Source organism: Xenopus tropicalis, chromosome 6, assembly GCF_000004195.4.
Source record: "Xenopus tropicalis strain Nigerian chromosome 6, UCB_Xtro_10.0, whole genome shotgun sequence".
Classification (NCBI taxonomy): domain Eukaryota; kingdom Metazoa; phylum Chordata; class Amphibia; order Anura; family Pipidae; genus Xenopus; species Xenopus tropicalis.
Genome location: NC_030682.2, coordinates 53,008,763 through 53,036,184, shown reverse-complemented (window position 1 = coordinate 53,036,184; position 27,422 = coordinate 53,008,763). Strand labels below are relative to the sequence as shown.

General features: G+C 37.0%; 2 protein-coding genes across 2 annotated transcripts in view; both read left to right on the top strand.

Moving 5' to 3' along the window:
• The window catches only part of kif15 (kinesin family member 15), a 44,377-nt gene extending 28,920 nt beyond the window's left edge, over positions 1-15,457 (top strand). The window contains exons 19-35 of the mRNA XM_012965518.3: positions 83-188; positions 1,004-1,169; positions 1,483-1,633; positions 3,469-3,554; positions 3,870-3,948; positions 4,144-4,230; positions 4,491-4,595; positions 5,549-5,671; positions 7,275-7,421; positions 8,168-8,263; positions 9,393-9,530; positions 10,908-11,017; positions 11,420-11,495; positions 13,228-13,265; positions 13,971-14,136; positions 14,279-14,410; positions 14,926-15,457. Of these exons, the coding sequence (XP_012820972.2) occupies positions 83-188; positions 1,004-1,169; positions 1,483-1,633; positions 3,469-3,554; positions 3,870-3,948; positions 4,144-4,230; positions 4,491-4,595; positions 5,549-5,671; positions 7,275-7,421; positions 8,168-8,263; positions 9,393-9,530; positions 10,908-11,017; positions 11,420-11,495; positions 13,228-13,265; positions 13,971-14,136; positions 14,279-14,410; positions 14,926-14,982 (1,863 nt within the window). The 3' untranslated portion in view covers positions 14,983-15,457. The remainder of the gene's footprint in view (positions 1-82; positions 189-1,003; positions 1,170-1,482; positions 1,634-3,468; positions 3,555-3,869; positions 3,949-4,143; positions 4,231-4,490; positions 4,596-5,548; positions 5,672-7,274; positions 7,422-8,167; positions 8,264-9,392; positions 9,531-10,907; positions 11,018-11,419; positions 11,496-13,227; positions 13,266-13,970; positions 14,137-14,278; positions 14,411-14,925) is intronic.
• Positions 15,458-19,385: 3,928 nt separating this feature from the next.
• On the top strand, positions 19,386-23,055 carry tmem42 (transmembrane protein 42). Its single transcript, XM_031904555.1, has 3 exons — positions 19,386-19,574; positions 21,195-21,341; positions 22,846-23,055. The coding sequence occupies exons 1-3, from the start codon at positions 19,431-19,433 to the stop codon at positions 22,987-22,989; spliced, it is 435 nt and encodes a 144-aa protein (XP_031760415.1). The 5' UTR covers positions 19,386-19,430; the 3' UTR covers positions 22,990-23,055.
• The last annotated feature ends 4,367 nt before the right edge of the window (positions 23,056-27,422 follow it).

Genomic DNA, 27,422 nt, shown 5'->3' with positions numbered 1-27,422 from the left:
CTGATTGCTTTATTTTTTTCAATTTTTCTTTTATCTAAACTGAAATTGTTTTTATTTTGACTGACCTATGCTTTCTTGGCAGCTGTTTAACTCTGAACGATCCAACTGGAATAAAGAGCAACAAACACTTACTGCACAGATTAAATCACTTGAAAAGCAACAGCAGGACAACAAAAACCAGGAAGATGGTAAAGATAAAAATAAACTGTACAGAGACATATTATTGCTTTGCTAAATTTGCAAAATCATGTAGCTATTTTTTTCTGGTAATTCTGCACTGACTGTTGTAAGGAATAGTCTTAAGTCAAAAATTGTTTTATCAGAAAGATGAGTGCCAATACTCCAACACAATTTTTTGCCATTTTATTATGTGACAAAACTGCAACAAATCCGAAAGAAAAAGTACGCCATCTAACAGCTTTCGAGACCATGTAGAAGCTTCGTGGTTTTAGACATTTTCAGGGTTTTTTTTATGCTTTTATTTATGCAACAAGAAGAAAAAAGTAGTGGTTCTAATGTTTTGTGTTTTTTTGCCCTGCCTTTTTTTTTTGCCCTTTTTTAATTTGGATCTTTAAATAAATAAATGACTATACATTCATGGTTTTAGTGAAAATTAGTTTAGTCGTGGTTTCAAAACCACAAATCCAAATGTTGATAAATCTGCCCCTACAGTTTTTGCTGTTTATACCCAATCACATAATGTTATTTATATCCCTTCGGGTGAAAATTGTTACCATGAAGTTAACCTAAAAGCTTGGTCCATGATATATTCCACAATGGAGAAAATCATACGGGTATGGGATCCAATATGCAAAAACCCGTTATCCAGAAAGCTCAAAATTATGGGAAGGCCATCTCCCATAGATTCTATTTTAATCACATAATTAAGATAATTTGCACACTGTGCTACTTTAAGTAAATGTTCCTTTTTTTTTTTTTTTTTTTTTTTTTTAAATGTTTATTTTTTAAATCAATCCTAAAGAATGCTTTATTTTTTCTAAAGTTTTGAAAAGTGAGGTACATGACTTGCGAGTGGTGCTTCAGTCTGCAGACAGGGAGCTGGTAGCTGTCAAGGGAGAGTACCGCTTATTCAGAGAAAAACAAGAGAAGGAACTTAGCCGGTTGTCTGCCAGACACATGGATGTCCAACTGCAGTTGGATAATGTCAGGTATAGAATCAACCTACCCTGCTGAAGTACACATGTATAATATATCTTTGTTCATTGATTTGCTGTGTCCAGGCTATTTACATTTAGTAAACTGATTTTTTTTCTTTTTCCCCAAAAACATTCATTTTGTAGGCAAAATTTAATTTTCTAGTTTATTTCTTTCATTGTTCTTTTAGTTCTGCTAAAGATCTGTGTTTGTAAATGTTATGTTTTGATAGTTATATGTTAATATCTTATAATAAGTAATCTTAGTTTATATATTCCCAAATTATTAAACCTAAACCTTACTTAATATCTTCACTCCTGCATAAAGATTAGAGCATGAAACCCTACTAGAAGCGAAGCGTTCGCTTCAGGATGCCTTTGATAATCTGGAGGAAGTTATGAAATTTGAAACCGACCAGCTAAAACAGGAGATCTCAGACAGTAAACATGAAAATGAAACCTTAAGAGCTGAACTTAGTGTGAGTATTTGCCATTTTCTCAAATTTTGCTATATTGATAGCTCTGCATTTTTTTCCCCAAAAATATTTTTTGTATAAATATATTTTATACTAAAAAATGTTTGGACAGTGGTATTAAGCATGACATTGGCACTATAAGGAGAGGGAATATGCATAAAAGAGTAATAGTAAAAGCATTTTAATTTAGCTGATCCTCTGGAAAGAGGAAATATTGTATACCCTACTGCCCCATTAAGGAATGATGTCAGTATCACTGTATATACATTAAGTAATCCAAATCAAGAAAGATGAAAACTGCTGACACCATGCAGTTCTTTAACCTGTAGACACTTTTTAATTGTGTAGATAACAACATGTTTCAGGATTACCTCCCTTGCTCATGTGAACATCAAACAGTATGGTGAATAATCTTAAATACCCAAGGGCCCGTTTAAGATTATTCACCATACTATTTGATGATCAAATCATGATTTTTTTATCTAAACAATAAAGGAGTCTGCAGGTTAAAGAACTGCAAGTTTTCATCTTTCTTGATTTGGATTAGATGCACACTGATGGGAAGTGCAGAGGAAACTGTGACCAATTAAGGATCAGGTACAAGTTCTAAGTTTTCACTACTTATAAATTTAGTAAAAAGTAATTATAAAAGTAATGCTTGCTTTCTCAGTGATATTTGCCAACTGGCACAACTGTCTTGGATAAAAATGAAGTGGCTGCATATACCACAAGTGTGAAGATAATTTATACATTTCAGACATTTTTAGCAGCAGGAATGCTTTTTTTTAATTAATGTATAATAAATTTGAATCAGGTAGTTGGCCCCTTTAGTTATTGGGACCGATTGTGGCAATTCAGGGACCCTTAGTTACTTTAGTCACTATTTGCTTTTAAAAGCAATTTTTATGGAAATTACCTGGGGCAAAAGCATTATTAGGACAATAAACTGTTTACTGCTCTCCCCTACTAATAAAAGCTGCATGAATTCTAATGTCCCATAGAGCAATTTAGTCACCTGTGATTGATCTCTGCTACAGTGGGCATCTAATCGCTCCGAAATGCCTTTCCACCCGGAACAAAGGTAATCGCTGATGAAAAGGCCTACACGTCGCTTATGTTTTCCGAAGTCGCGTAAAGTTTCCTCCTCGAGCAGGCGACTTAAAAAAAACGAAGCAAGGCATAACCCTTTCCACCAGCAATTCCCTTTGTTACTGGTGGAAAGTAATTTCAGAGTAATTAGGCGCCTGTGGTAGCAGAGATCAGGGAGGACTAAATTGCTCTGTGGGACATCAGCCTAAGATATGGGGAGGGTCCTAACCTACAACCTGCCTATTTATCTGCTTAGAATCAAAACTCTTTCTGAATCTTTCTGCAAACACATTTAGCTACCTGTCCAGGCACCTATGCAATGTATTAAAGCAGAAGGAAAGTACAATCACTGGGGGGTGCCAAAATGTTAGGTACCTCCCAATGATTGTAATCGTCTACCTAAATCCCCCGGTCAGTGCTTCTCTTAGGAGAAAATTGCACCGGCCAGAGTGTATGCGAGTGTTTCCTTCCACGCATGCACAGTAGAGTGAAAAGCCAAACTTTAACAAAAAGCCAGCTTTTCCACTCAACTGCACATGCGCAAGCCCCAGGATGACTGCAAAAGGAGAAGGAAGGAAGAGGATCACTCTCCTGCATTTAATCTGGGCCAGTGAAGTTTACTGCTAACAGGAGCACCGTCCGGGGGTAAGGTAAGCAATTACAATCACTGTGCCCCTTAGCCTTTCCTTCTCACAACATATTTTCTCCATAAGCTTAAACATTATATCTTTTTCTTTTTTTTTTATTAGAATCTTTTGGAGCTGTTAGAGACAGAAAAAGAAAGGAGACAAAAGCTCACATCTCAGCTTGAAGAAGATAAAGAAAGCAAGACAAAGTATTACATTGCTAATCACATCTTTTTCTTTATGATGGCCATACACACCCTGATATTATCGTATGAATCAAAGTTTTGTATGATAATCGGTGTGTGTATAGTGGGAGAATAGGTTGTGAGAGATTGTAATTGTAGCGTATATGTCCACCATAAGGGTAATTGCACAGGGGAGATTTCAAGCCTTTTGTCTCCCTGGTGCATGTGTGTGTGCTAGTCCTTGTTAAAATAGTATTTTTATTTTTTGTAGCTTTTAAAGAGGGTTTTGTTTTTTTAATTGATTTGTTCATTTTTTGCTGTGCGCTTCTATTCATCCAGAGAACTGTTGCAAGTTGTGGATGAAAATGTGCATCTTAGAAAGCAGTGCTCGGAGCTGGTGACTAAGTGTGAGCAACAGGTAATGCATTTTTCTACATATCTTGAAAAGCTTTTTAACACAGCGTAGCAAAATATTACACTGATCAGCTTATGTGACACCTTATACTGTTGTGTGCATCCGAATGCTTACTTGTTGTTCATGCATAGGGCATTAACACTTAAAGCTAATGCTTCAGCTTTTTTTTTTATTTTGTTGACACCATACAATCTTCAGGTTACAGAGCTTCATAGACTGGAGTACACCTTGACTTCTTCCAAAGAAATTTTAGCAGATTTGGAAAAGAAAAACATAGCAGACAAGGTGAGAGATTAGTGCACCCCCTGTTCAACTATGGACCCACTTTTTAATTGGGGTATTAGCCATTTTATTGATTTAGAATGTTATATACAATAAATTAAAAAAATAAATACAGTAGGCCGTTCTCTAAGCCATAGTAATATCTGCAGCTTTTATTTACAGCATTTTGCTGTCAGTAGACTGGCTTTAAAAATACTAACTACATGTAAGTGGTATGGAAGTTGGATTGTAAATACTTATTATAAACTTGTATTTATTTGCAGGAGGTTGTTGCTGATCTTATGAACCAGATTCAAGTTCTCAGAACAACTATTATTCACAAGACAGAGTCTATAGATTTGCTGACAAGAGAGCTTGAAGATATTAATGTATGTAATGTCAAATATACCTGGTGCACTTTAATAGTAAATTTTGTGGGGAAACAATATTTAATTGCTATTTTATTCTTTTATGTTTAGGGAAAGTTTAAAAATATGATGTTTGTATCATATCTGATACTTTGCTAACAATACAATTATCAATAACAATTATTTCCCATTGTATCAAACATCTCGAAGTAGAAATGTGGATTTAAAAGTTGCCTCTTAGCCCGATTAAATGTAAATTTCCTTAAAACCTTGCTAGCTCCTTTCCCAGACTCTTAAAGACAACTGGTCGCGCTCATGACTTTCAACAGTAGTGTGGCAGCCAATTGGTAGCTAGACAGATCTGACAAGGAACTGCTGTTCAGTTTTACCCTGTGTGACCGCACAACTGTAATAGACTATCCACTTCCTACTGTTCTTCTAGGGAAGGTCAATTAGAACATGCCCCCCACTCTGGCATGACCAGAGAGACTCAGTGGAGTATAGTACACTCCCATTAACTGTCCTTTTTAACCCAAATTTAAAACAGGCACCATATGTTATATAATTAGGCTGATTTTTTTTTTTTTAACATACTATATGTCCCCATTTATAACCACAATTACAACAGGTAAATGTTAAAACCGTAAATGAGAAAAAGAGATATTCTGAGAACGTACCATTTCAATATTTTGCTAAGAGCATTATATATTTATTACCATTAAAAACCTTTAAAATGCTTTTGGGGTGAAATTTCATTTTATTTTATGTTTGTTTTATTTTAGATCAGTCCTGGCAAACTTGCCACATTTTTATGTTTTATAATATGCAATAATAATTAAGACTTGTGTATTAAATTAAATAATGTTTTGAGCATAGAATCAAGTGTATGTTGCCTACATTAATTGAGTTATTTTGCATGAGAATGTGGTGTTATGACTTCTCATGTTTTTATTGATATTTTTTTTTTTTCCAAGAGCAAATACAGTTGTGTTCTGTTGGCCAAAGAGGAGAGTAAGACTGCTATTGAAGAGCAAGAAAAGCAAATTGAGGAGCTAAAAGAGAGCCTGGAAAGAAAGCAATCTGCTGATAATATTGAGGTAGGGCAAGCTATAAACTGTTAAAATAATATATATATATATATTTCTTTTTTATCAGTCCAAATGGTGTCCGCACTCCAAGGCTCAATATTCTGCGGGGTGCTAGCCAAAATTATGTCTGTATAGAAAATAATCATCTGTGGCCAGCACACCCTTCAATGTTTCATCAAAAAATTTTTATTGTAGATATATTGTTAACAATATATCTACAATAAAAATTTTTTGATGAAACATTGAAGGGTGTGCTCAACAAAATAGACAGATCCGGAGCGCATAGAATGGGGGACAAAAGAAAGACAATAATAGTGTAGTAACGTTTAAATATTGTGACAGTATTAAACCCCGTTTAGAATTCCCAGTGTTCAATAAATTAATATTAACACCAAGTGTGGTACCGCTAACTGCTCACCAGATGGCAGTGTTGTTGAAGTAAAATAAACGTCATGTGTTCATTGCAGACTTGTAGCTGTTTAAACGGATATTGTATCCCTGGGATGTGTCTCAATTGTATCGATGTATCCTCCACGTCTGATTATCCTCATATAGCACTGTGGCTATATCCTCATTGAGGCATACAAAAAGAAAAAACCGCCACTAGTGCAATATGATTTATTATAAAACAATATATAAAGAATAAAACTTACAGTATGTAGTAAGATATAGGAACTCAATAGCCCGAAAAGCCCAACGCGTTTCGTGCACTGCTCGGTGCACTTCCTCAGGAGCAAGAATCAAGACTGGCCACAGATTATTTTCTATAGATAGATAGATATATGTGTATATGTTGTATGTATGTATGTGTGTGTATATATATATATATATGTGTATATGTTGTATGTATGTATGTGTGTGTATATATATATATATATATATATATATAATATATGTTGCAAGAAGACAGGCACTCACGTATAAGTAGGTCCAAGGGAGCCTGGGTGCAGTCCCAAAATAATAGATGGAGTAGCTGTAGAGAGAGTCCGCAATCACAGGTCTTACAGAAAATGTAGAGGTGTTTATTCAAATCAACATCTATATATATCATCCTGATGACGATCCTGTGGTGATCGAAACGCGTAGATGGTATGCGGAAATAAATCACTGACCTGATTGATGCTGTAGCTGTAAGTGCTTTCTACTGTTGAGTTTGATGTATTATTTTTGTCGGCACCCAGCCTGTGCCCGATACTGGTGAGTGCCGATTCTTTGCAAGACTATATATATATACATATACATATGTGTGTGTGTTTATATGTATGTATGAGTTATTACCAGACATATACAGTTTTTTTATCATTTGCTCTGAAACTAAATTCAATAAATAGAATAAAGGTTACTCCAAAGGTGTCCTTCCTATAGTTATCTAGTCCAGTTTCATTATTATATATATTTTTGTTGGTGACCCTTTGTCCAGGACTGGGAGAAAATTCATTGGAGCAAATCTGATCTGAGTTAATGGGATCTGACTTTGGAGTTAATGACAGACTGATAGAGTGAAATAGTTGTTGATATAATAGAGTAATATAATTACAAATGTAGGCATGTATATGGTGAAAAGTTATTATAGAAAAATCCTTGTTTTATGAATGTTTTTTTCTGATGTTAGAAAGAACTTTTATGTGATGACTTGGCTCATGCAACTGAAGAGCTGGGGAAACTAACAGAAGCTTTTAACAAGCAGGAAGCCCTGCTGCACACTCACGAAAAAGAATTAGTTGAAAAAGAACAGCTAATCTCAGAACTAACCAACCAGGTAATCTTCCCAGCAGACAATAGAAAAACATTGTGCTAATACATCTCATTCTATTGCTACTACTATATCTACTCTTGGCACAGCAACCTGTAGGGCTTGCAAAGGATCCCCCATACATTTGAGATTGTGAGTCAGAAGCCTAGGACATGTCTTGTGCTTTTCCATGATGCTGGTTTTTATATAGGCTATAAAGCTGATGGTGATCAGTTTAAAATTGAATAACATAACAGAGGCATGTAATCAAGTTGCAACTTTTGCCACAAAAGGTGAAAATACCTGCAGGCTGGTACAACAATGTTATGACAAAATTGCATTTTTTTTTGCACATTAAGGCCCCATTTAATTTATTGCTCTTAGGCATAAACTGCAACTAAACTGCATCTAATTATAATCATAATGTGGCACAACTGCTTGAATATGCTTGTATGCTTAATTAATATGCATTATAAAAGATTTATATATTACAAATGTGTCCTTGTTTCTACTGTATTGGGTTAATACATGGGGATACTGTTTAATACTCTCTATAGGGGCTATAAGCCAACTTAAAATGTTCCTTCTATTGTAGCTGAGGGGTATTAGGGTATATGTGCTTGTTTCCAGATTCTGAGACTGCTTGCAGTCTTAGCTTTGCATACTACCACCTAGTCAGTAACAACTTCATATAAGATGTAACAGGAAAGTAATTATAAATATTATATTCAGCCATTCCTTGTTTGAACTGACTTAATATTTTATTTTTCCAGGTTAAACTAATGACAGACCTTGAAATCACAAAGACTGAGCAACAGAATATAAAGCCTGCACGCAGCAATAGCAGTTCACCTGTAAATCTCCCACAGGTAGTTGCACAAAAGCAACACTAGATAGATTTAAAATATACAATTTTGCATTCCATTTTAGTTTGATGTGCAATAGTTGCATGCAGTGAAAGCTTTATTAAAAAGTAAGGTATTCATATTTTCTTTTTGCACACACATCGATACTTTCTTAAGACCTTAAATTAAAGCTTTATCCCTCACGTGAATATTCACATGAACAGTAAGCCTGAATAACAGGCCTTTTACACAACTGAGAGTCTGCAACGCCCATTTAACTGATTACGGAAGTGCAAAAAAGTTCACAGGCAGATAGGGTTGCTGATACACTAAAAAAAGGGTCCCTGACTCTCCTTCAAAAAGAGCTGTTGCATTGAAAGCCTGTCTGCAGCCTAAAATTGCTAATGTAAATTCAGAGCTACTCTTTGGGGCTGATTTACTAACCCACGAATCCGAATAGGAAAAATTCGGATTGGAAACAAACATTTTGCGACTTTTTTGCAATTTTTCCGTTGCCGTTACCACTTTTTCGTAAATTGTCGCGACTTTTTCATAGCCGCTACGACTTGCGCAAATTGTCGCAACTTTTTCGTAGCCGTTACGATTTGTTCGTATATTGTCGCTACTTTCTCGTATTGAGTGCTTGTAAACGGTGGGCAAAACTTTCAGACTTTGCATGATTTTGGAAGCCTCCCATAGGACTCTGGCACTCTGCAGCTCCAACCTGGCCCAAGGAAAGCCACAATACTGAAGCTTGAATGAATCCGAAACTTTCGTACTCGGCGCGACGGCTACAAAAAAGTTGCGACAATTCGCGCAAGTCGTAATGCTACGAAAAAGTTGCGACAATTTACGGATAAATCGCAAAATACCGATCATTACGAAAAAAGCGCATTCGGACGCTTTTCGGACATTCGTGGATTAGTAAATGTGCCCCTTGGTGTTCTTTCTCCCACTATCCTATTCTAATGCCTTTCACCTTTTAAACTTTCATTCTGTCCCATATTTTCATTTTGATATTAACCTTTTACTTAGCTATTTATTATTCTGATCAGTTCAGTTGTTTCAGTTTAGATCATTTTTAAAACTTTGTCTTTACCATTTAATATAAGATGATACAGAAATCTATTGGGATACATTTTACGTTTTGCAGACCCCCAGAACACCGATGGGAAATCCATATGAATCTGAAATTGCAAATCTCCGCAACAGAAATACTAACTTAGAAACCCTTGTATCTGAACTTAATGAGGAAAGAACTTCTAAGAATGAGGAAATCATAAGACTTAAGGTAAAATATTCGTACAAGTAGGCAACTACACATATTTAAATTATTGTTGTACTTTTGCATATTAAGAACATGCACAGTTCCATTTTCTGTTGTCTAGGACAACTTTTTTGGGGTTCACTATAAACAGCAGTCCCCTATCCAATTGTTTGACTATAATTTTCTTTACAGTATACAGCTATATTAAGCACAATGTCAAGAAATTGGAATACAACCTGCCCAGATGTAATTACTCTTTGGTAATGATTTTAGAATCATATAAGATATAATTAGAGGCAAAACTATTCATAGGGGTTTAATTAATGTTGAACTGATTTTATAGTAGATATAGGGGCCCATTCATGAAACCGTGATTTTTCAGCAATTAAAAGCACAATTGGAAAAAAATCTGAGTAACCATGATAATTTCTGATGTTTGAAAATTCTTTTCTTGGTCGTACAAAAATATTGTGCTTGCGCTCTGCAAGTCACAAAATTTTCGTATCCGAGCGATCGTAAACGGCGCGTTTTTGGCTTTCTGGCTTAGAAACTTCAATGCATGATTTTGGAAGCCTTCCATAGGACTCAGTGGCACTCTACAGCTCCAACCTGGCCAAAAGAAAGACACGATACCAAAGCTTGAATGAATTCCGAAATGGCTGTAGTCTTTGCGAAAAATTACGACTTTTTCGTGGAAGTTACCGAAAAACACGAAAAAGTTGTACTATTTTAACAATATTATCGTGGTCAATACGAAAAGTTCTAAAAATTAGAAAAAATACGAATTTTTCTGAAAAAACAAAACGTGGTTTAATGAATGGGCCCCTTAAGGTAATGGAGATCCAAATTGCATAAAGACCCTTATTCGTAAAACCCCAGGTCCCATGCATTCTGGATAAAAGGTACCATACCTGTATTTGTAAATGTAATTGCTATTGAAAGTTTGTCTGTGATTTGCTGTTTTCTACTGCTGGTCCTTAATATGTGCACCATTGTTTGGAATTAACAGACCCAATTAAATGGAATTAACAGACCCATAAGAAAGGATAATAAAGACTGCAGTAGGGTAACTTTGCTCTGAGGCCCTTAACTTCTCATGCCACTACAGTTGGACTTGTGGGACCCCAGCAAGCTTTCCACTGCTGCTGAAAGACTGCTGTCATGCTTACAGGACAAAGTGACTTTGCTGAGGTGTAAGACATATTCAGAGGGGATTTATATACACAGCATCATTTATTCTATGTCCTTATTGTTCCATACTATGCTTTTTTCCTAAGTGAATTACATTCTAAAAGAAAGTGCTTGTGATTTTGTTAAGATTTAATATGTAAAAAGTATGAGTAAAATTTATAATGCACTGATTTTTCTCCTAACCAGCTTTAAATTTAAATGACCTTTCAGATGCAGTTGTGTGAAACAGAGAACATGCGCCTAGAGATACAGAACTTACAGGGGATGTGCCAAGAGCTGAAAAGCCAACTGGAAAACTGTAAAAAGGGGATGAGAGACAGGTAAATAAGTATTGACTCTTTAGTATTAATTATTAACTGGTGTATTCAGGACAAATAATAATTCTCATGAAGTGAAATAGTTTGTCCCATGAGCACTGGTTATAAATAAACATATACATATTTTATGCTTACAAAATTATTTAATTTTTTGTGCTTTAATGTTAAAAACTAAAAGTATTTTAGTAAAGCAAATGGTAAAATACAGCATATAGAGAGACACACGGTATCTACAGTTCTGCAGAGTTATTAAATATTTATGGATTTGGCAAAATATTCTTCAATTGGTTTAGAAGTACAGGTACTTAACTGTGTTAGAAATAATGTTATCACTTCGCAAATTTCTTGTGTAATGTTATATAGCAAATACCTATTTGTTAACCTTATCACTTCTGTTTACTATAGCAATGACCAGAAACCTTCTGACATGCAAGATCTAAAAAGGGAAATGGAAAAAGAAGTTTCAGAAAGAATGGAAAAGGTCTGGAATGATCATGTATATGTTCTTTTTTTTATTAACATTGACCGTTCTGACAGCAAGCATTATTTTCTATACATGTAATTACACTAAGGGGAAGATTTATCAAAAATGTGAATTTGGGGCTTAAAACATAAAAAATCACCCACGTTCTATTTTTGGAAGCGTGTCTATTTAACTTTCACCCAATAAGAAATATGCCTCTAAAAATTCCATAGGAATGAATAGAAAGTGTATGTTTTTATGTATTAAGCTCTAAATTCGTATTTTGATAAATCTGTTCCTTAGAGATTTTGCTGTGGCAAAGGGCAGCAGTTGATTACCAGCATTTATTTATTTAATTTAACTGTCTGTGACCAAAAAAAATTTAAATTTTGTTTTTAATGTTCCAGCAGCAGAATGCAGTTATAACAAACTATACATAAATAAATAAATATATATATATTAGTTATGAAAAGAGACCTACCCATATTCATACTGTCCAGTTGGAGGCGTAAGATGGGTTTGTTTATTTGAAGCATGTTTGACAAATGGAAACATTATATATTCAATGACCAATTACACTACTAGACAGGGCTGCCCCCATTGATGATGTGGACCTTCAGAGGCATATACAAAAGTGTTCTGATGTTGCCCTGCTCAGAAGCTTCAGATGCCTTTTCCCATCTCCTTCCTGAGCAGAACAACTTTTGTTTTTATTTTGAATGTTTCTCTCTCTGAAAATGCAAAAGTGTAAAAAGGATAGCACCCGGAGCAATTATACAACATTAATCTTTTTTTATTATGTACTTATTCTTTATGGCAGTAGCACCAAAAGATTTTAAAATTGGGAGAGAAAATCACTGTAAACAAGGATCACTACAGATGTGTAGAACCTTTACAAAATAAACATGAGTAGAGTATAGGTGCCCAACCACAATAAGCAACAAATAGTGGGTATAAAAATACTCTAAGGGGCAAATCCGTGGGTAACAGTAGAGCATTACAGAGGTAGAGAAAAATGAGAATAATGTGTCGAAAACTGGAAATTGGGTGAGTAAGTACAATACATGGTAAGCAGATAGATATAAAGAAAGTTTGGACCAGATATTTATAAAACACTGTCTCTAATGGTCAAATTATCAAGAAAATGGCTTGTCAGATTTTATACTTTGATATAGTAAGCAATAACAATATTTTCCTTTGACTCTGCCTTTCCAGGTATGTTCACATAGCTGTATTTTTGCAACTCCCTATTTATTTTTACATTTTTTTAATTAATTTAAACCCTTTGCCATAAATCTTACCTATAGTATGTCTCTGCTTTTAGAAACCATTTGAATGTTGTCATGGCCTAAAAATGGTATGAGGCAAGAATGGGGGGAAATATCATAGGACCATCATAGGGTGGAATTGGCAGATAGTGGAAGATACTAGCAGAGTATGTTATGTCTTCTCTTACTGATTACTTGGTTGCATTAAATATATCATTTTTATACTTAGGATTTATTGTTAGGATTTTGTATATGTAGTATGCACATGTGTGTATATTTTATCATAGCTTTCTTGTAATGTAATTTTGGGCCAGCTAGCACTGAACTTTGTTGTATATACAAGGAATAGGTTTTATTTGTTTGTCTAGAAAGCAATAGGAGGTCAGCTGCAAATGACTCATGGAACAATTTCATCTTTTGCAATTTTTAGTTAAAGCCAACTGATTACACTACAGCATAATAGACTTCTGGCTTTTTAACAGGGTAAAGCTACAGAGAACATTCTGAAATTACAAGCAGAGTAAGTCTAACAATTTAATACAATGTATTTGAAAGTATGTTCCACAGACCAACTTCCTAACCTGTCATGGACCCTAGGAGACATTTTTTTTTGCTTACAGACAAAGTGTGTGACCTACAGCTGGAAAAACACTTAACTGTTTTACTGTAAAATTGTAAACTAAGCAGATTGTTATAAAAAAAAAAAAAAACAAGGGGGGTGGGCGGGTGCAGAGAAGGAATGAACTTGATGGACATCTGACTTATTCAATCCAAAATAACTATATATCTATGTAGTAGGGTCTTGGGTGTTTTTTTTATCATACCATGCAGTTATTCCTGCAGCAGACTTTTTTAGTTTTTTAGATCTTAAAGTCTGCAAACTTTTTTGATTTTGTGGAATCCCCAAAACAGATAAGGCATTTTTGTAAAGTAATTTTGGTTTTAAAACTGGTGTATCCATATTCACAAACATAAATTTGCCAAAATTACAACTCAAGGGTGTATCAATCATAATAGCCCCACTTCAACCCAGCCAAGCAGGAAAAAGATGGGACTACATTTATTGTGTTGATTATTTGAAAAATACATTGTTGTCATATTGTATAATGTTAGCAATATTGAAAAAATCCTACTGAATTTGGCCATGTTTAAAAAAGTTTTTCTTTATTCAAATAATAACAACATTAGTTATCCATAGTAACTGTATATTTTCCTTTACCTGCAGGTTAGAAGAGACCCGAAACCTTCTTTGTGCTAAAGACCATTCACTTAATGAGCTAAACAAGGAAATTGAGAGGACAAGAGCTTTAGAAGCTAAGGCCTTCACAGAGAAAGAAGAGATCAGATCCATTTTAGAAGGGAAATATGAGGAGACAGAAAAGCTTTCACAGGTAGCAAATATGATGCAAAGAAAATGTTTACATGTGTATGAGAATCTTCAGTCTTTGCTATCAACAGACTTAAATTTATAGTTTATCAACAGACTTAAATTTATAGTTTATCAACAGACAAGAATGTATTATCTTTTCCTAGGAGCTTGATATGTTAAGAAAGCAAATCTCATTCCTTGCTGAAGAAAATGGCAAAATTCTTGGTCACCAGAATCCAAATCAGAAGATCCAGTACCTTGTAAAACTTAAGAAGGAGAATAACAAACTTATGGAGGTAAGATTGTGATAACTGTATAACAAAAATGGCACTATTTAGATAAAGCATACACTAAGGGGCAGGTTTACTAAGATATGAACGCTTGGAGCGTTCATTTGAATGGATTACAGCTGGACAGCACTGCTTTACAATATAATTAACCTGTAAACTGTACTGGTATCTGCTCTATTATTTAAAATGAATGGGACCTGGGGTTTTCCAGATAAGGGGCCCTTCTGTAATTTGGATCCCTGTCCTGCTCGGATTGGTTTGCCTCCAGTGAAAATCAATTACATTTTAAGTGTGATCACATACAAGGTACTGTTTTATTATTACAGAGAAAAAGGAAATATATTCTATCATTTTGAATTATCTGATAAAAATGGAGTCTCTGGAAGATAGCCTTCCAGTAATTATAAGCTTTCTGCATAACTGGTTTCCAGATAACAAATCCCATATCTGTATAATGCTACCCATTTCATCTGTCTGTTTATATACTGCTATAAATAAAATATGTTTTGTTTTTCTACTAGGAAGCGGAAAAACTGCGCATTGAGAATGCTTTCCTCAAAGAAACAACAAAAATGTGAACACTACGTTTGATCTGTCAAGAGAAAGTTCTACATATTATAAGCATTTTAAGACACGCAGAGCAGGCAAAGTGGATGTAAGGCTTATTTATGGGCTGCAGTTACAGCTACATTCCACTTTCAGTATATTTGTGTGCATTAGGTTCAGCACAGAGTATCATGAGTTTATTGTAAAACACATGGCAAGTAAGAGATACATAGTACAAGCTTGTTTGTTTCAGATTTACAGTAAACAGTGACGTGACTTATTAATTATAAAGCTAAAGTTAATGAAAATATTGAAAATGTTATATATTGACTGCAATCATTTTTCAGTCTGTGCTAATCGATGTAAGATGACAGTAGAGAGAAAGTATTTGCTCCTTGTGTGCATTGCTCTGTTTTTCAGAGTTTAACACCATATGACCATACTCCTTTACGATCCCCAAACACAACGCTGGCAACACTGATTTCTTGAAAGGACTTAAAGGAACAGTAACACCAAAAAATGAAAGAGCTTTAAAGTAATAAAAATATAATGTACTGTTGCCCTGCACTGGTAAAACTGGTGTGTTTGCTACAGTAACACTACTATAATTTATATAATAAGCTGCTGTGTAGCCACGGGGGCAGCCATTCAAGCTGGAAAAAAGGAGAAACGGCACAGGTTACATGGCAGATAACAGATAAGTTCTGTAGAATACAATAGTGTTTTATCCGTTATCTGCTATGTGCCTGTGCCTTTTCTCCTTTGAATGGCTCCCCCCATACAAAACAGCAGCTTATTTATATAAATTATAGTAGACTTTCTGAAGTAAACACACAACTTTTACCAGTGCAGGGCAGCAGCACATTATATTTTAGTTACTTTTATACACTTTCATTTTTTTGTGTTACTGTTCCTTTAAGCACCAAGTGCCACTTACAGTCTGTTTAAAAAGGAGCAAACCTTACTTCATAAACATTTAGAATGTCTTCTGTGTTCTTATTTCTTCAGTTTGTCTGTTTACAGAGTACCTTTTTCCTGTATGTATAAACATGGCAGCTGCTACCTGTTTCCTTTGTAGAAACGTATGTTGTAAATTGTTTGTAAAGCGCATGTATATTTTCATATATCCCTGAACTGTCTGTGACATCTGTAGAACAGAGAGAGCCATTCCCATAACTGCTTAAACTGAAGGGAATCTACCATCATACATAATTGTCATTTAAAATAAATAAATGTTATTTGTAAGAAAAGAGGTGTTTTTATTGGCAATAAATCATACATTGTACAGTAAATCTCTTATGACTTTTGGGATGTGCAACTGAGACATGCTTCAGCAGGAACTTTTTATATATATATATATATATATATATATATATATATATATATATATATATATATATATATATATATATATATATATATATATATTAGTGTGTGTGTATTTTATTTTTTTTGTATATCAGAACTAAACTCAACTGTTTCCCCTGTCTGAGTAACATGCATAAATAAATTCTTCTATTAATAGTGCACATTTACAGCTTTCTAGGGTACAGAAAATGATTGTCTATTTTATTAATTATACATAAGAGTATACAACTCCAGTTTAATGGCATATTCACTTAGCAATACATTTATAGTCATGTAAGGGTTTTTTGGGGGAATTTATTGTTCATTTTATCTTAAATCAAAACTAAAGGCTTGCTCTACATATGGTTGCTGCTTGTTTTAAGTGTGTTTGGCTCCCATACCTCCTCACTTACTGCTATGTGCCAGTAGTAATGGACAACACTGCTCCAGGGCAAGGCAGAGATTAGTATCGGCAGAACCTTAAGCAACACACAGCTCCAAGGACTAAATTTATGCCATAGGGCTTTTGTTGATGAAAAATCATGCTGCAATCCCCTAAAAAAGATATTTAAATGGATTCTGTCATGATTTATTGTGTAGTTTTTATTACTAAATTATAATGTATACATTTCAAATCATTCATTCTACCATGTTAAAATATTATTCTTGAACCATTTAATGTATTTTTTTTAGGTCTTATATTGTTGTGTAGACAGGCACCTCAGGTTGTTGTGCCTGATACAGAGCATTAAGAAGGAGCCAGTACTATATAATAGAAATGCTTTCAGATAAGCTATTGTGCCACCTACTCAATGTTATTTCCCTAGTCATGTTGGACTTTCCCATTTCCTATTACTTCTGCTTAGGGTGCCAATTCTCATGCCTACCATTACATGGAACATGGGATCATTTTTAGCAATACAAATTATTTCTGGCTTCATTTTTATCTATACAATGTTGAAACCTTCTCCAGGCTTAAGGTAAGTAAAGTTCTCACTGCCTACAACGGTATTTCATTTACTTGGGGCTAAAGCTCCCATTGCCTCTCACTGTATTTAATGTATTTGTTGTGTCACTACCCTGATATATTTAGGATAGAGTGCATTTAGGAGGTCACTGTACCATTATTTACAAGTGCCTACTATGTAATAGTATATATGCTTTGCTGTAGAAGCTTACTCGGGCTAATGACCTACTGCTTGTATAAGCAAGGATGTGCTATTAGTTCAGGCAGCTAAATTCTTTGGCAAAGCTGCCAGGGAGCTGCTATCTAGTTACCTGCTTATTGTTCTGTTGATTGGCTGCTGGTGGGAAAGGAAACGGAGGTGACCGCACTCCAACTTGCAGCACAGCAGTAAAGAGTGACTGAAGTTCATCAGAATAGTCACACATCTGGGGGCATCTGGGAAACCAAAGGCAAAGAGACATGGAGTGATTAATTTCCCCGGCTTTTGAAAAAGTCATGGCAACGAATCGCCACACTGCAAACAATGCACGATTAGGTGCAGGAACTCGTATATTAATCTATGGCAGCTATATCTCCATAATAAGTCACAGCTACCGAGTTGTGATGACTAATAGCCCTGTGTGTCTTCACCCTTAGAACAAGTCTAGCCCCACATCAATATAATTTAAAAAAATTAAATCTCTTATGTCTTTTGAAAAAATGATATGAGTGGATATTCTGCTGGATTAGAGCTATTAACTGATGTGTTTTTCTAGGGCAACTGTCAGTGTTGTATGAAGGCCCAGTCCCAGCCCAGTCACCAGAACTAACTGTGCCACTTGTTCCTGCAGCAAGTCAAACCCTTATGCCAGCGTTTTTCAACCGCTGTTCCGCGGCACACTAGTGTGCCACGAGATGTTGACTGGTGTGCCGTAGGCAGGGCCGCAATTTTTACTTTCAAAGGGGGCCCGGCGATGCTACAGTTTTTCTTAGTAGCTCGGGCCCCCTTTAATAAAATCCGGGCCCTGTCATTGGTTGCGCCCCGTGTGTACGGGTGACGTCAGTACGCACGGGGCGCACCGTTATAAAAGGGCCTGTGTGCGGTCGCGTGTAGGCAGAAGTGCAGAGGCCGCGCCTGAGGGATACGAAGATGCTGCTGAAGCCGCCGAAGAGCAGAAGTAAAATGCTGCTGGGCACCAATGTATTAGGGGGGGGCCACGGGGCACACTGACTTATGGGGGCACTGCTGCTGGGCACCAATGTACTAGGGGGGCTGGCTCTTGGCACCAATGTACTGGGGGGCACTGCTGCTGGGCACCAATGTACTAGGGGGGCACTGCTCTTGGCACCAATGTACTAGGGGGGCACTGCTCTTGGCACCAATGTACTAGGGGGGCACTGCTGCTGGGAACCAATGTACTAGGGGGGCTGGCTCTTGGCACCAATGTACTAGGGGGGCACTGCTGCTGGGCACCAATGTACTAGGGGGGCACTGCTCTTGGCACCAATGTACTTGGGGGGCACTGCTCTTGGCACCAATGTACTAGGGGGGCACTGCTCTTGGCACCAATGTACTAGGGGGGCTGGCTCTTGGCACCAATGTACTAGGGGGGCACTGCTCTTGGCACCGATGTACTAGGGGGGCACTGCTGCTGGGCACAGAGTTAAATTTTTTAACATTTTCTAATGGTGGTGTGCCTCGTGATTTTTTTCATGAAACAAGTGTGCCTTTGCCCAAAAAAGTTTGAAAAACACTGCCTTATGCAGCCTTCCTGCAGACTTTATGCTTTATAAATTAAAACAATGCTATTGTTTGCAATTAGGAAGCCTGTTAGTGTGTAGAAAACGGAATGCCTCTGACCTGTTACCACACAGTACATTTAATAGACACCTCTTCATAATATTACAATCTAGCATTATATTCTTACAAAGCAAATCTGTGATAACTAGGGACACGCTGAAACCCTAAGGAACCTTATTTTGCATTCAGATATATATGAATATAAGACCATTATAAACAATACGTTCGTTTAAAATATAAACATCTATACTCAGTAACTTATACCTAAAATGCGAGGTTAGATATTTGCCCGTAAGTAAGATGGCCGCGCCATACTTCATTGTACTTTTTCTCTTTTGATCAGGTGGTATTGCGGAAGTGCTCTGATTCCGTTTAGGCTTAATTCTATGTGGTCCAGTTCGGGATGCAGTGCCCTGGCAGGCCTTTTAGGGGCGCTATCCGCCTGCTGTGCCAAGCTTGCTCTGGGGACCGATTATGTGAGGGATGCGTGCGAAGTTGTGGCGGGGGATCGGGGAGGGATGTGCGAGTGGGTAAGTGCACTGCATTGCCGTATGGCGGGACGCTTCTGCATAGTGTAATGCTAACCCTACTTCATTTTTCACTGATCCATTTAAAGATGCTTCACCTTGTTGACTGGACCAGCTTTTTATTGGAGTTCGTTCAAGTAGCCAAGTGGCAAGTGGCAAATTGGACCAATGTGTACATGACACTTATGACAAGAGAAAAGCAAAATGATAGCAGATTATTCATATACTTTAGGGTGAAGACACACATAGCTACTAGTAGCAGCTACTTGTAGACAATGCTGATCATTTACTGATAATTGTCTCTACATGTGTTTTAGCAGAGGCAATTCTCAGTATTGTCTATGGCAGGGTATCTTCTGGTGTTTAGTAGCTGTCACAAGTAGCACAACTAAGTAGCTACGTGTGTCTTCTCCCTTACCCTCTGAAATGTTGTGACACAAGTTGCTGTCATTACCTGCCATCTGTGGATTAAGTAATTGTGGAGCCCCTAGGCTACACTTAAAATTGGTCCCCTTCTAGGTTGTAGAAACAGCACAGACCACAGTCAGCAGTTAAAGCAAGGTTTCCATGTAATTAGGAGGCCCATCTAGATTTTTAAAATATTTATTTCTCAGCTCTACTCTTCTGAAAGTTTTTTACTTATTATTTGCACTGACCGGGTCGGTTGGGTGAACCTTACTGGGAGAGCCCAGGCAGACAAGGCATGCGTTACATGTGCGCAAGCTCTCAACTCTCTGTGCCATGTCAGGTTTGGCACGGGCCGGTGACAGCACATACCTTGGGTGCATACGTACGCCACTGCAAATAATAATAAGTAAAACAGATGGAAGAAAAAAGCAGAAAAACAATAATTTTAAAAAGCTAGATGGGCCCCTAGGCTATAGCTTAGGTATGCCTAATGGTTAATCCGCCCCTGCCTGGATAACTTCTTACAGATTTAGTCAGGGGTGGCCCTGTACGTAAGATTATTATTATTTTAGGCAATAAATAGCAATGTAGGGCTATAGGGCTAATTGTACTTTAGGTGAGACATTAAATAAATTCTTCTGTGTGAGGGCACACATTGTTTTTCTGTATTCTCAACCCTTTCTGTCTCTATACTGCCTTTGCTTGTCACTCTTATTTCCTTGTTTTTACTGTTTCTCTATGTCTTCCTTCCAGGTTTAGTCTTCTATTTTGTTCTTTTTAACTTGTTTATAATTTAACTCTTTTTTTAGCCCTTGCCTTTATTTATTTATTTGTCTTTTTTTCTGTTCTTATGTCACTCTTTCTCTTTCCTTGCCTTCACATCATCAGGCTCTGCCATGCAGAGAAAGGCACAGTAAAATCAGTGCCACTTAGGCGAAGACAGCCCCATCGCCCATAACTCAGACACTGAAGGGAGGGAAATTTGTTAGATAGGCAGGAAAAAACAGGAAAGTTTACTGTGGCCTATTGCACTCAGGCCATGGATTGCTGTATGTTCTCTTCAGCAGACACTAGTTAAAGCGCTACAGTATATGCAGACGTGACACATATAACATTAGAATGGTGACTGACAATACTCATTACTAAGCCTGTCTCTAATACAGTGGCATTTGATTTAAATCATGTTTTCCTTTGTTGTTGTTCCTTGAATTACAGGTTCATCTGCTCCTCCGTCTTTGCTGCACTTGCCTCGTGTTTGTTTGTAATGCTGTCATGTGGACTTTCTTTGCAAAAGCACTAAGTTTATCTTCCTCTTCTGCTACTGCAACTGTCACAACAACTGCTTCAAATTTTGTCTTCTCGGTATGTATTGTGCTTAAACCTAACTATGTTAAGATTTACTATCCAATGCACAGCTTTACCAAAACCACCTATGTTATTCCATAATGCACATATATCTGAGAGATGAAAACAAGGATATTTGAATTGCAACTGATTTGCCCAGATTTGCTTTAAGGATACAAAAATGTGGTTGAGTAGTGCATGTTTACTGGCCCATTTTAGAAGTGGGGCAGAATCCACTATGCGACGAACGATTGATTGATCCTAGCCCAACTCCTTTCTATATAGAAGGAAGGCTAGGAGGATCGTCGCATTGTGGATTCTGCTTCTTCTGCATCGCCGTATCGCCCTATTTCAAATGACCGGAAGCCAAGTTTTAGCAGGTATTTTCTAATAAAGCATTCAAAATAATAAATGGTGTGCAGGACAGGGCAATTATTGGGGCAGGGTAGAATAGATTTTTTACTTTATTTAATTTTTAGTGTTACTTTTCCTTTAAAGGAGCACTAAATGCTAGCTTCTCTGCATTTTTAGCTAGCGGTTAGTGATAGGGACAGACTTTAAACTTAAAAACAATACGATATGGGAGAGGTGAGGGGGGTCTAGGCAGTGATAGTTATGGGTGCTTTTTGCGCCCGAGGGTATAGTTCTCCTCATACTAAAAGTTTATGTATCCTAAAGCCTGGCTGTCACGTGACAACCCTGCTGCAGTTCATGTGTATGTACTTCATTAAAGCAAATCCGAGGAATTTCACCAATACAGGTTTACAAATAACCTGCTCTGTTTCATCATATATTTTGATGCAATATTTTATATTGGAAAATGTTTTGGATTTGAAGAGGAGGTTGGCTGAAGGTTTGTGAAGAGGTTGCTGCAGTGCATGTAAGGGTAGCAAAGAGTTAACTCTGCCCAGACCAGATTTGCAAGTGAGTGTAAGACTAATGGCACATGTAGCTTTTTCTCTGCCAGCTGAGAAATGCCTGTCACCGCCCATGCTTCCTGCCTTTAATGCTGGCAACAGACAGATATTGGGAAAAAATGTGTATGTGGCTTAATAAAAAGCAGATATTATTTAAGGATGAATAGGTCTGGAGTAAAAATAAACGTAAGCAGCTGTTACAATGCTAATAATATATGAATAGATTGTTTTCACAAGAGAATATTTTCAATGTGTATATCTATTTATATAGTTATAAAGAGAACAAGCCAAAATAATCTCTCCAGTTCTTTATAATTGCACAGCACTAACCATGTTACAGTACTTCTATCAGTGGCACACAGGGAGATTAGTCGCCCCGCAAGGAATCTTCGTCGTTGCAAATTGTTCCTAAAAAGGGTGCATGGTTTGTGAATATGCACACAATAGTTCAGATGAGTAAGTAAGCAAATAGCTAATTCTATGGGCCCCCCTTTGCTGCTCTGTAGAGATAAATTGGAATAATTGGTTTTAACATGAGTTTCAAATGTGTTTACCATACAGCAAATTTCTCTGTCTTTATTATTTGAAATGTTTGTGTGTTGCAGGCACTCCTTGGAAAGGTTCTGTTTGGTGAGGCCCGTGCTATGTTGTGGTGGGTAGGAATTTCAATTACCCTTTGTGGATTGCTCTTACTTCATACTGTACCACCATCCCATGAAGAGAACCGTGCTAAGACAAAAGAAAACTAAGCCAGTGAAAGGAGTCATGCTGAAACGGAATATAAATATTTAAATAAAGTCTATTTTTGTATTTGGGCTAAATATATTTTTTTGTTCACTTCAGTCAGTCTGGTTCTGAACATTATGGTGAGCATATGTTCTTTCACTTGGCCTTCAATGTTGTAAACATGTCTTGAAAAATGAAACCAAAGTAAGGACATCAGGCTAGCTGTCCTATACTTGGTGTTAACTAAGCCTGTAGGCATGGGAAACCAACTAAAAGCCTTTCCACTTCAACACTCCATATAACACTCAGTAACCAAGCTTTCATTTCTGAACAAAACATCACAAAGTGTGGAGACCCCCCAGCTCTGGGAAACATCAAAAGAGAGCAGCTGTTTTTCAATACTGCATGAGCTTCTTAACTGGCCTAAACAAAAATATACATAGTAACTTGCAAAAAGGGAAACATAACCTGCATCTTAGTAGGGGAACTCTCCCAAACACAACTTGAGGTTTTTTAAAAGAAAACATAATTTAAAGCAACTTTGCATCAGTCAAAAAATATGTAGCCTTTTTATGATTTTTAATGTAATAATATGGTTTGGAACAGTTACCTTAGCCTGGCCCCATGTTCTCATGCTGATCTGGCTGACTGCTTTTAAAATGTAATAGTAGTCGACTGTCCTCAGCCTGCATCCTCCAAATCCCACAATTCTTTGCACACGTGATGTCAATAAAGAAAAGAGCATTACAGTGCAATGCATTGTGGGTTAGATTGTTCCTGTATGCTGTCTGTAAGCTGTGGAGAAGTGTTTACAATCTGTAACATCAATGTTTTAGTCCCTCCTCCCCTGCCAGGATTTCAAATGATACAGACGACAACTGTTTTACAGCTGGATTTCAGCATATACTGTAAATATGGTATTTATTTATACTTTTTGAAGGAACAGATTATAGTGATGTGTGGGGGTCTTTAACAAATTTTGGTTTGGAAGCCGGAGTTCCCCTTTAAATGAGAAGTAAAGTCATTGTGGCGTTTTACTGCCAATTGATTCACCACATTAATGCCACCTAGAACAATATATTTAGTCTGCAGAAAGCATTGCCATACCTGTGTAAAGAGCCCTAGATGCCCCCTCGGTTAGCTTAAAATTGCAGCTGCCATTTTAGCTTGGTCTTTGTAGCTTCCTGATGTAGCTCTAGCTCTTATAGCTAGAATTACACATTCCTAAGGGAGGGGAGGGGGAGTGAGTTATACAAATTCTTATGGGAGGGGGGAATAGGAGAGAGGAGAGAGCAGCACAGATTCTGGTCCTGGGAATGAAGGATTTTTCTGAGAGAGGAAGTCAGATACCGAAGAACATGTTTGCAAAAAAGGAGACAAGAAATCCTGTGTTTCTTTTGATAGAGGACTCAGTGTGTCTCAGAGTGCTTATGGCTGTATTTACATAGACCTTTCTGATAAAGCTTACTTAGTTTTTACCTTCTCCTTTAATGACTTTAGCTGGCCATATGAGCTGAGGTGACGGATTGCCAATCAATCATCCCACAGGACAATCCACTTAATGTTAGTGCAGCGTGGCCAGACATATAAATTGTGTGTGGTTCTACTACACAAGCACATGGATGTTGGACCTCCTGCAGATTTATGCAGCCATGGAGGAGAGAGAAGTTATTTAGGCAAAACAACCTGCTATTTATAGGAGAAATGGCAAAAAAAAGCTAACATTCCTTTGCAGACATGCTGCTTTGTTCAGTACTAAATAATCTACAAATTCTAATTGGAAAGAGATGTATTACTTTTAGGGATTTTAAAAAGTGTTTCCATATGGTAGTAAGGTGTGATGCACTCGCACAGCATAGTGAAGCTGGAGTCAAGGTGCTAGTGGAATAGGGAAAATAATTTATCTGGAGTAAATGCCAAAGATTACTAGACTCCAAACTGTTTTGCACCCTTATAGGGTTTCAGGGAGAATAGGACAATTTTGACCCAAACACAATTCTTGTTAGGAAACTGCAGTTGAAGTCAAAGACACATTACCATTGTTCCCTCTAATTCTTTAGAGGGAACAAAACAATTTCTTTTGCTCACGCATTTTAAGTTTGTGTGCGCAACTGTCCTGAGGTCATAATAAATGCAACATAAGTGTTTTCACACAAAATTCTTTTTACACACTGCATAGTACCCAATTCAGCTGGGAGTAAATATATCAATCTGTCCAAGCCCTAGGAGGCAGATTTTTGAGGTTTATTTTCTCAAACTTGAAAATCTTATTTATGAAAAAAAGTCAATTGCTTAAAACTGTGAAAACAAAACAACTGGAACACAGTCAAACAAATTCTGATCTTATATTTCGAAAACACCAATTGATATATAGCTTGACATTTGAAGATACAACTACCATTGACTGCTACATGAATTTGCCAGCTTATAGATGGCAAATATTTTAATTATAAGTCCTAATAAATCTTAAAAATGTGAGTTATGAAAACAAAAGACATGAGTGTAGTAAAATCAAATTCAAATGTTGGTAAATCTAGTTAATCTTTGGTTTAGAATGTGAAACTGTGATGCATTTAGTGAAGGCTTAGGTGCCTGCTATGTATTACATTAGTAGTGGATCTACAAATAAGACCTTTTAAAGACCTTTACAAATTATTGATATGTGTTATATCTGGCAATAACAACTTGGCAAAGTATAATAAAGGTGTTTTCAACTTGCCTGAATGTCTTTGGTGGCAACTGTAAATATTTGCAATAATATTTAAGCTCAAACTATGACACAGTAAACAATGCATAAAATAGCACTCACCTTTCCTTGCAGCTCCCTGAAAACAAACACATATACAAAGGATAATTGGCTCAGACCGATTTATTTATTGATATGTAAGTTTGCAAAAGCAAGTCTCTATTCAATGATTTTGGTCCCCCAGCCAGGAGCTGACAATGACCGTAGGCTTCTCTGGATATAGCTCATGCCCTGACATTATTGGTGGTGGGGGGTTCCTAGAGATCCACAGGTGTGCTAGATCCATTTTAAATTTCACAAAAATTGAAACTCAAAATATATATTTACATAATCTGATTATAGTTTAACTTTACTCAAGGTTTTGAACTGTCATGCCCCAATAATGTCAGACCAGACCCCACAGACTTTTATGACATGTCCCTTTTTGCTTCACATTAGGAGATTTCAATGTAAGTAGAGGGCTGAGGGAAGTAAAAAGGTTTGTGTCCAGTCAGGCTGATGAGCTATTAGGGCTCTGGCACACGGGGAGATTAGTTGCCCACAACAAATCTCCCTGTTCACGGGCGACTAATCTCCCCGAAATGCCATCCTCTCAAGGCAACTTTCGCAATTTCACTGAAATCGCGCCGCCGCGTATGCCATCCCACCGGCGATTTACATTTTCGCCAGTGGGATGGCATTTCGGGAAGATTAGTTGCCCGCGAACAGGGAGATTTGTCGCGGGCGACTAATCTCCCCGTGTGCCAGAGCCCTTAGAGCCATGTCACACCAGGGGGGTTATGTAATATAAGGAGCTAAGTTTGCAACAGTTCTCATCATCTATAGCAGGCAATCAGCAGATACCATTTAATGATCACCTATTTAAAAGCAAACATATCATTGGTTGCTATGGGTTACTGCACCTGGGCAACACTTTTGCCTTTTCATATTTTTATATGTATCTACGCTGGTAAAAAAAACACTGATCCACATACTTCTGCCCCAACATCAGTGTGCAATTACAGGCATGGCAATAGCCTGTCATGCAGCAAAGTATGCATTTTCACACCAAAGTCCGCCCTTTGAAGTTATAGTAGCTTCTTATGGCTTTGTAAGTTATATGGCTTTGTAAAAAAAGGCTACTGTAAAAGTAGTAGAGCATCTTGCTATAGACTGCCCAATGCCGCTTAAGCACTGCTAGATAGGAGCAGATATTGTAATAACCCATTGGAACCATTAAGCACTATGCATTTGAAGCATTTGATGGTCACTTGTTTGAAAACATAGATTTTATTAGGCCCGCACCATACACCACCCCCCCCCCCCCCCTTGTGTGGCCCCCCACCTGTCTGGCTGCTGTGACTGCTTACCTTTGTGTAAGCTTTAAATGGTATCAGTACTGTGATTAACTGCCCCATGCATTGCTTACACCTCAGATTAAGGCTGTTTGTCTTTCTTTTGTTCACACCTTTAAGACCCTGCATTGTTCACAACCCAGACTCAGTGCAAACTGTTCATCTTAATCATGATCCGTTACTTGTTTAGTCTTAAGAGGTTTCCCCGTCTCCTCCCCTACTTTGCCTGCAATTTTCCCTCTAAGTCTCAACAAATTGTAGTGCGCTCAAAGAATTTTGTGAGAAAACACAATATTTTGTATCTATTCTGGCCTGAGCACATCGTTTTTAAAAATTTGTGCACGATTAAAATGTGCAAACAAAAGAAAATATTTGC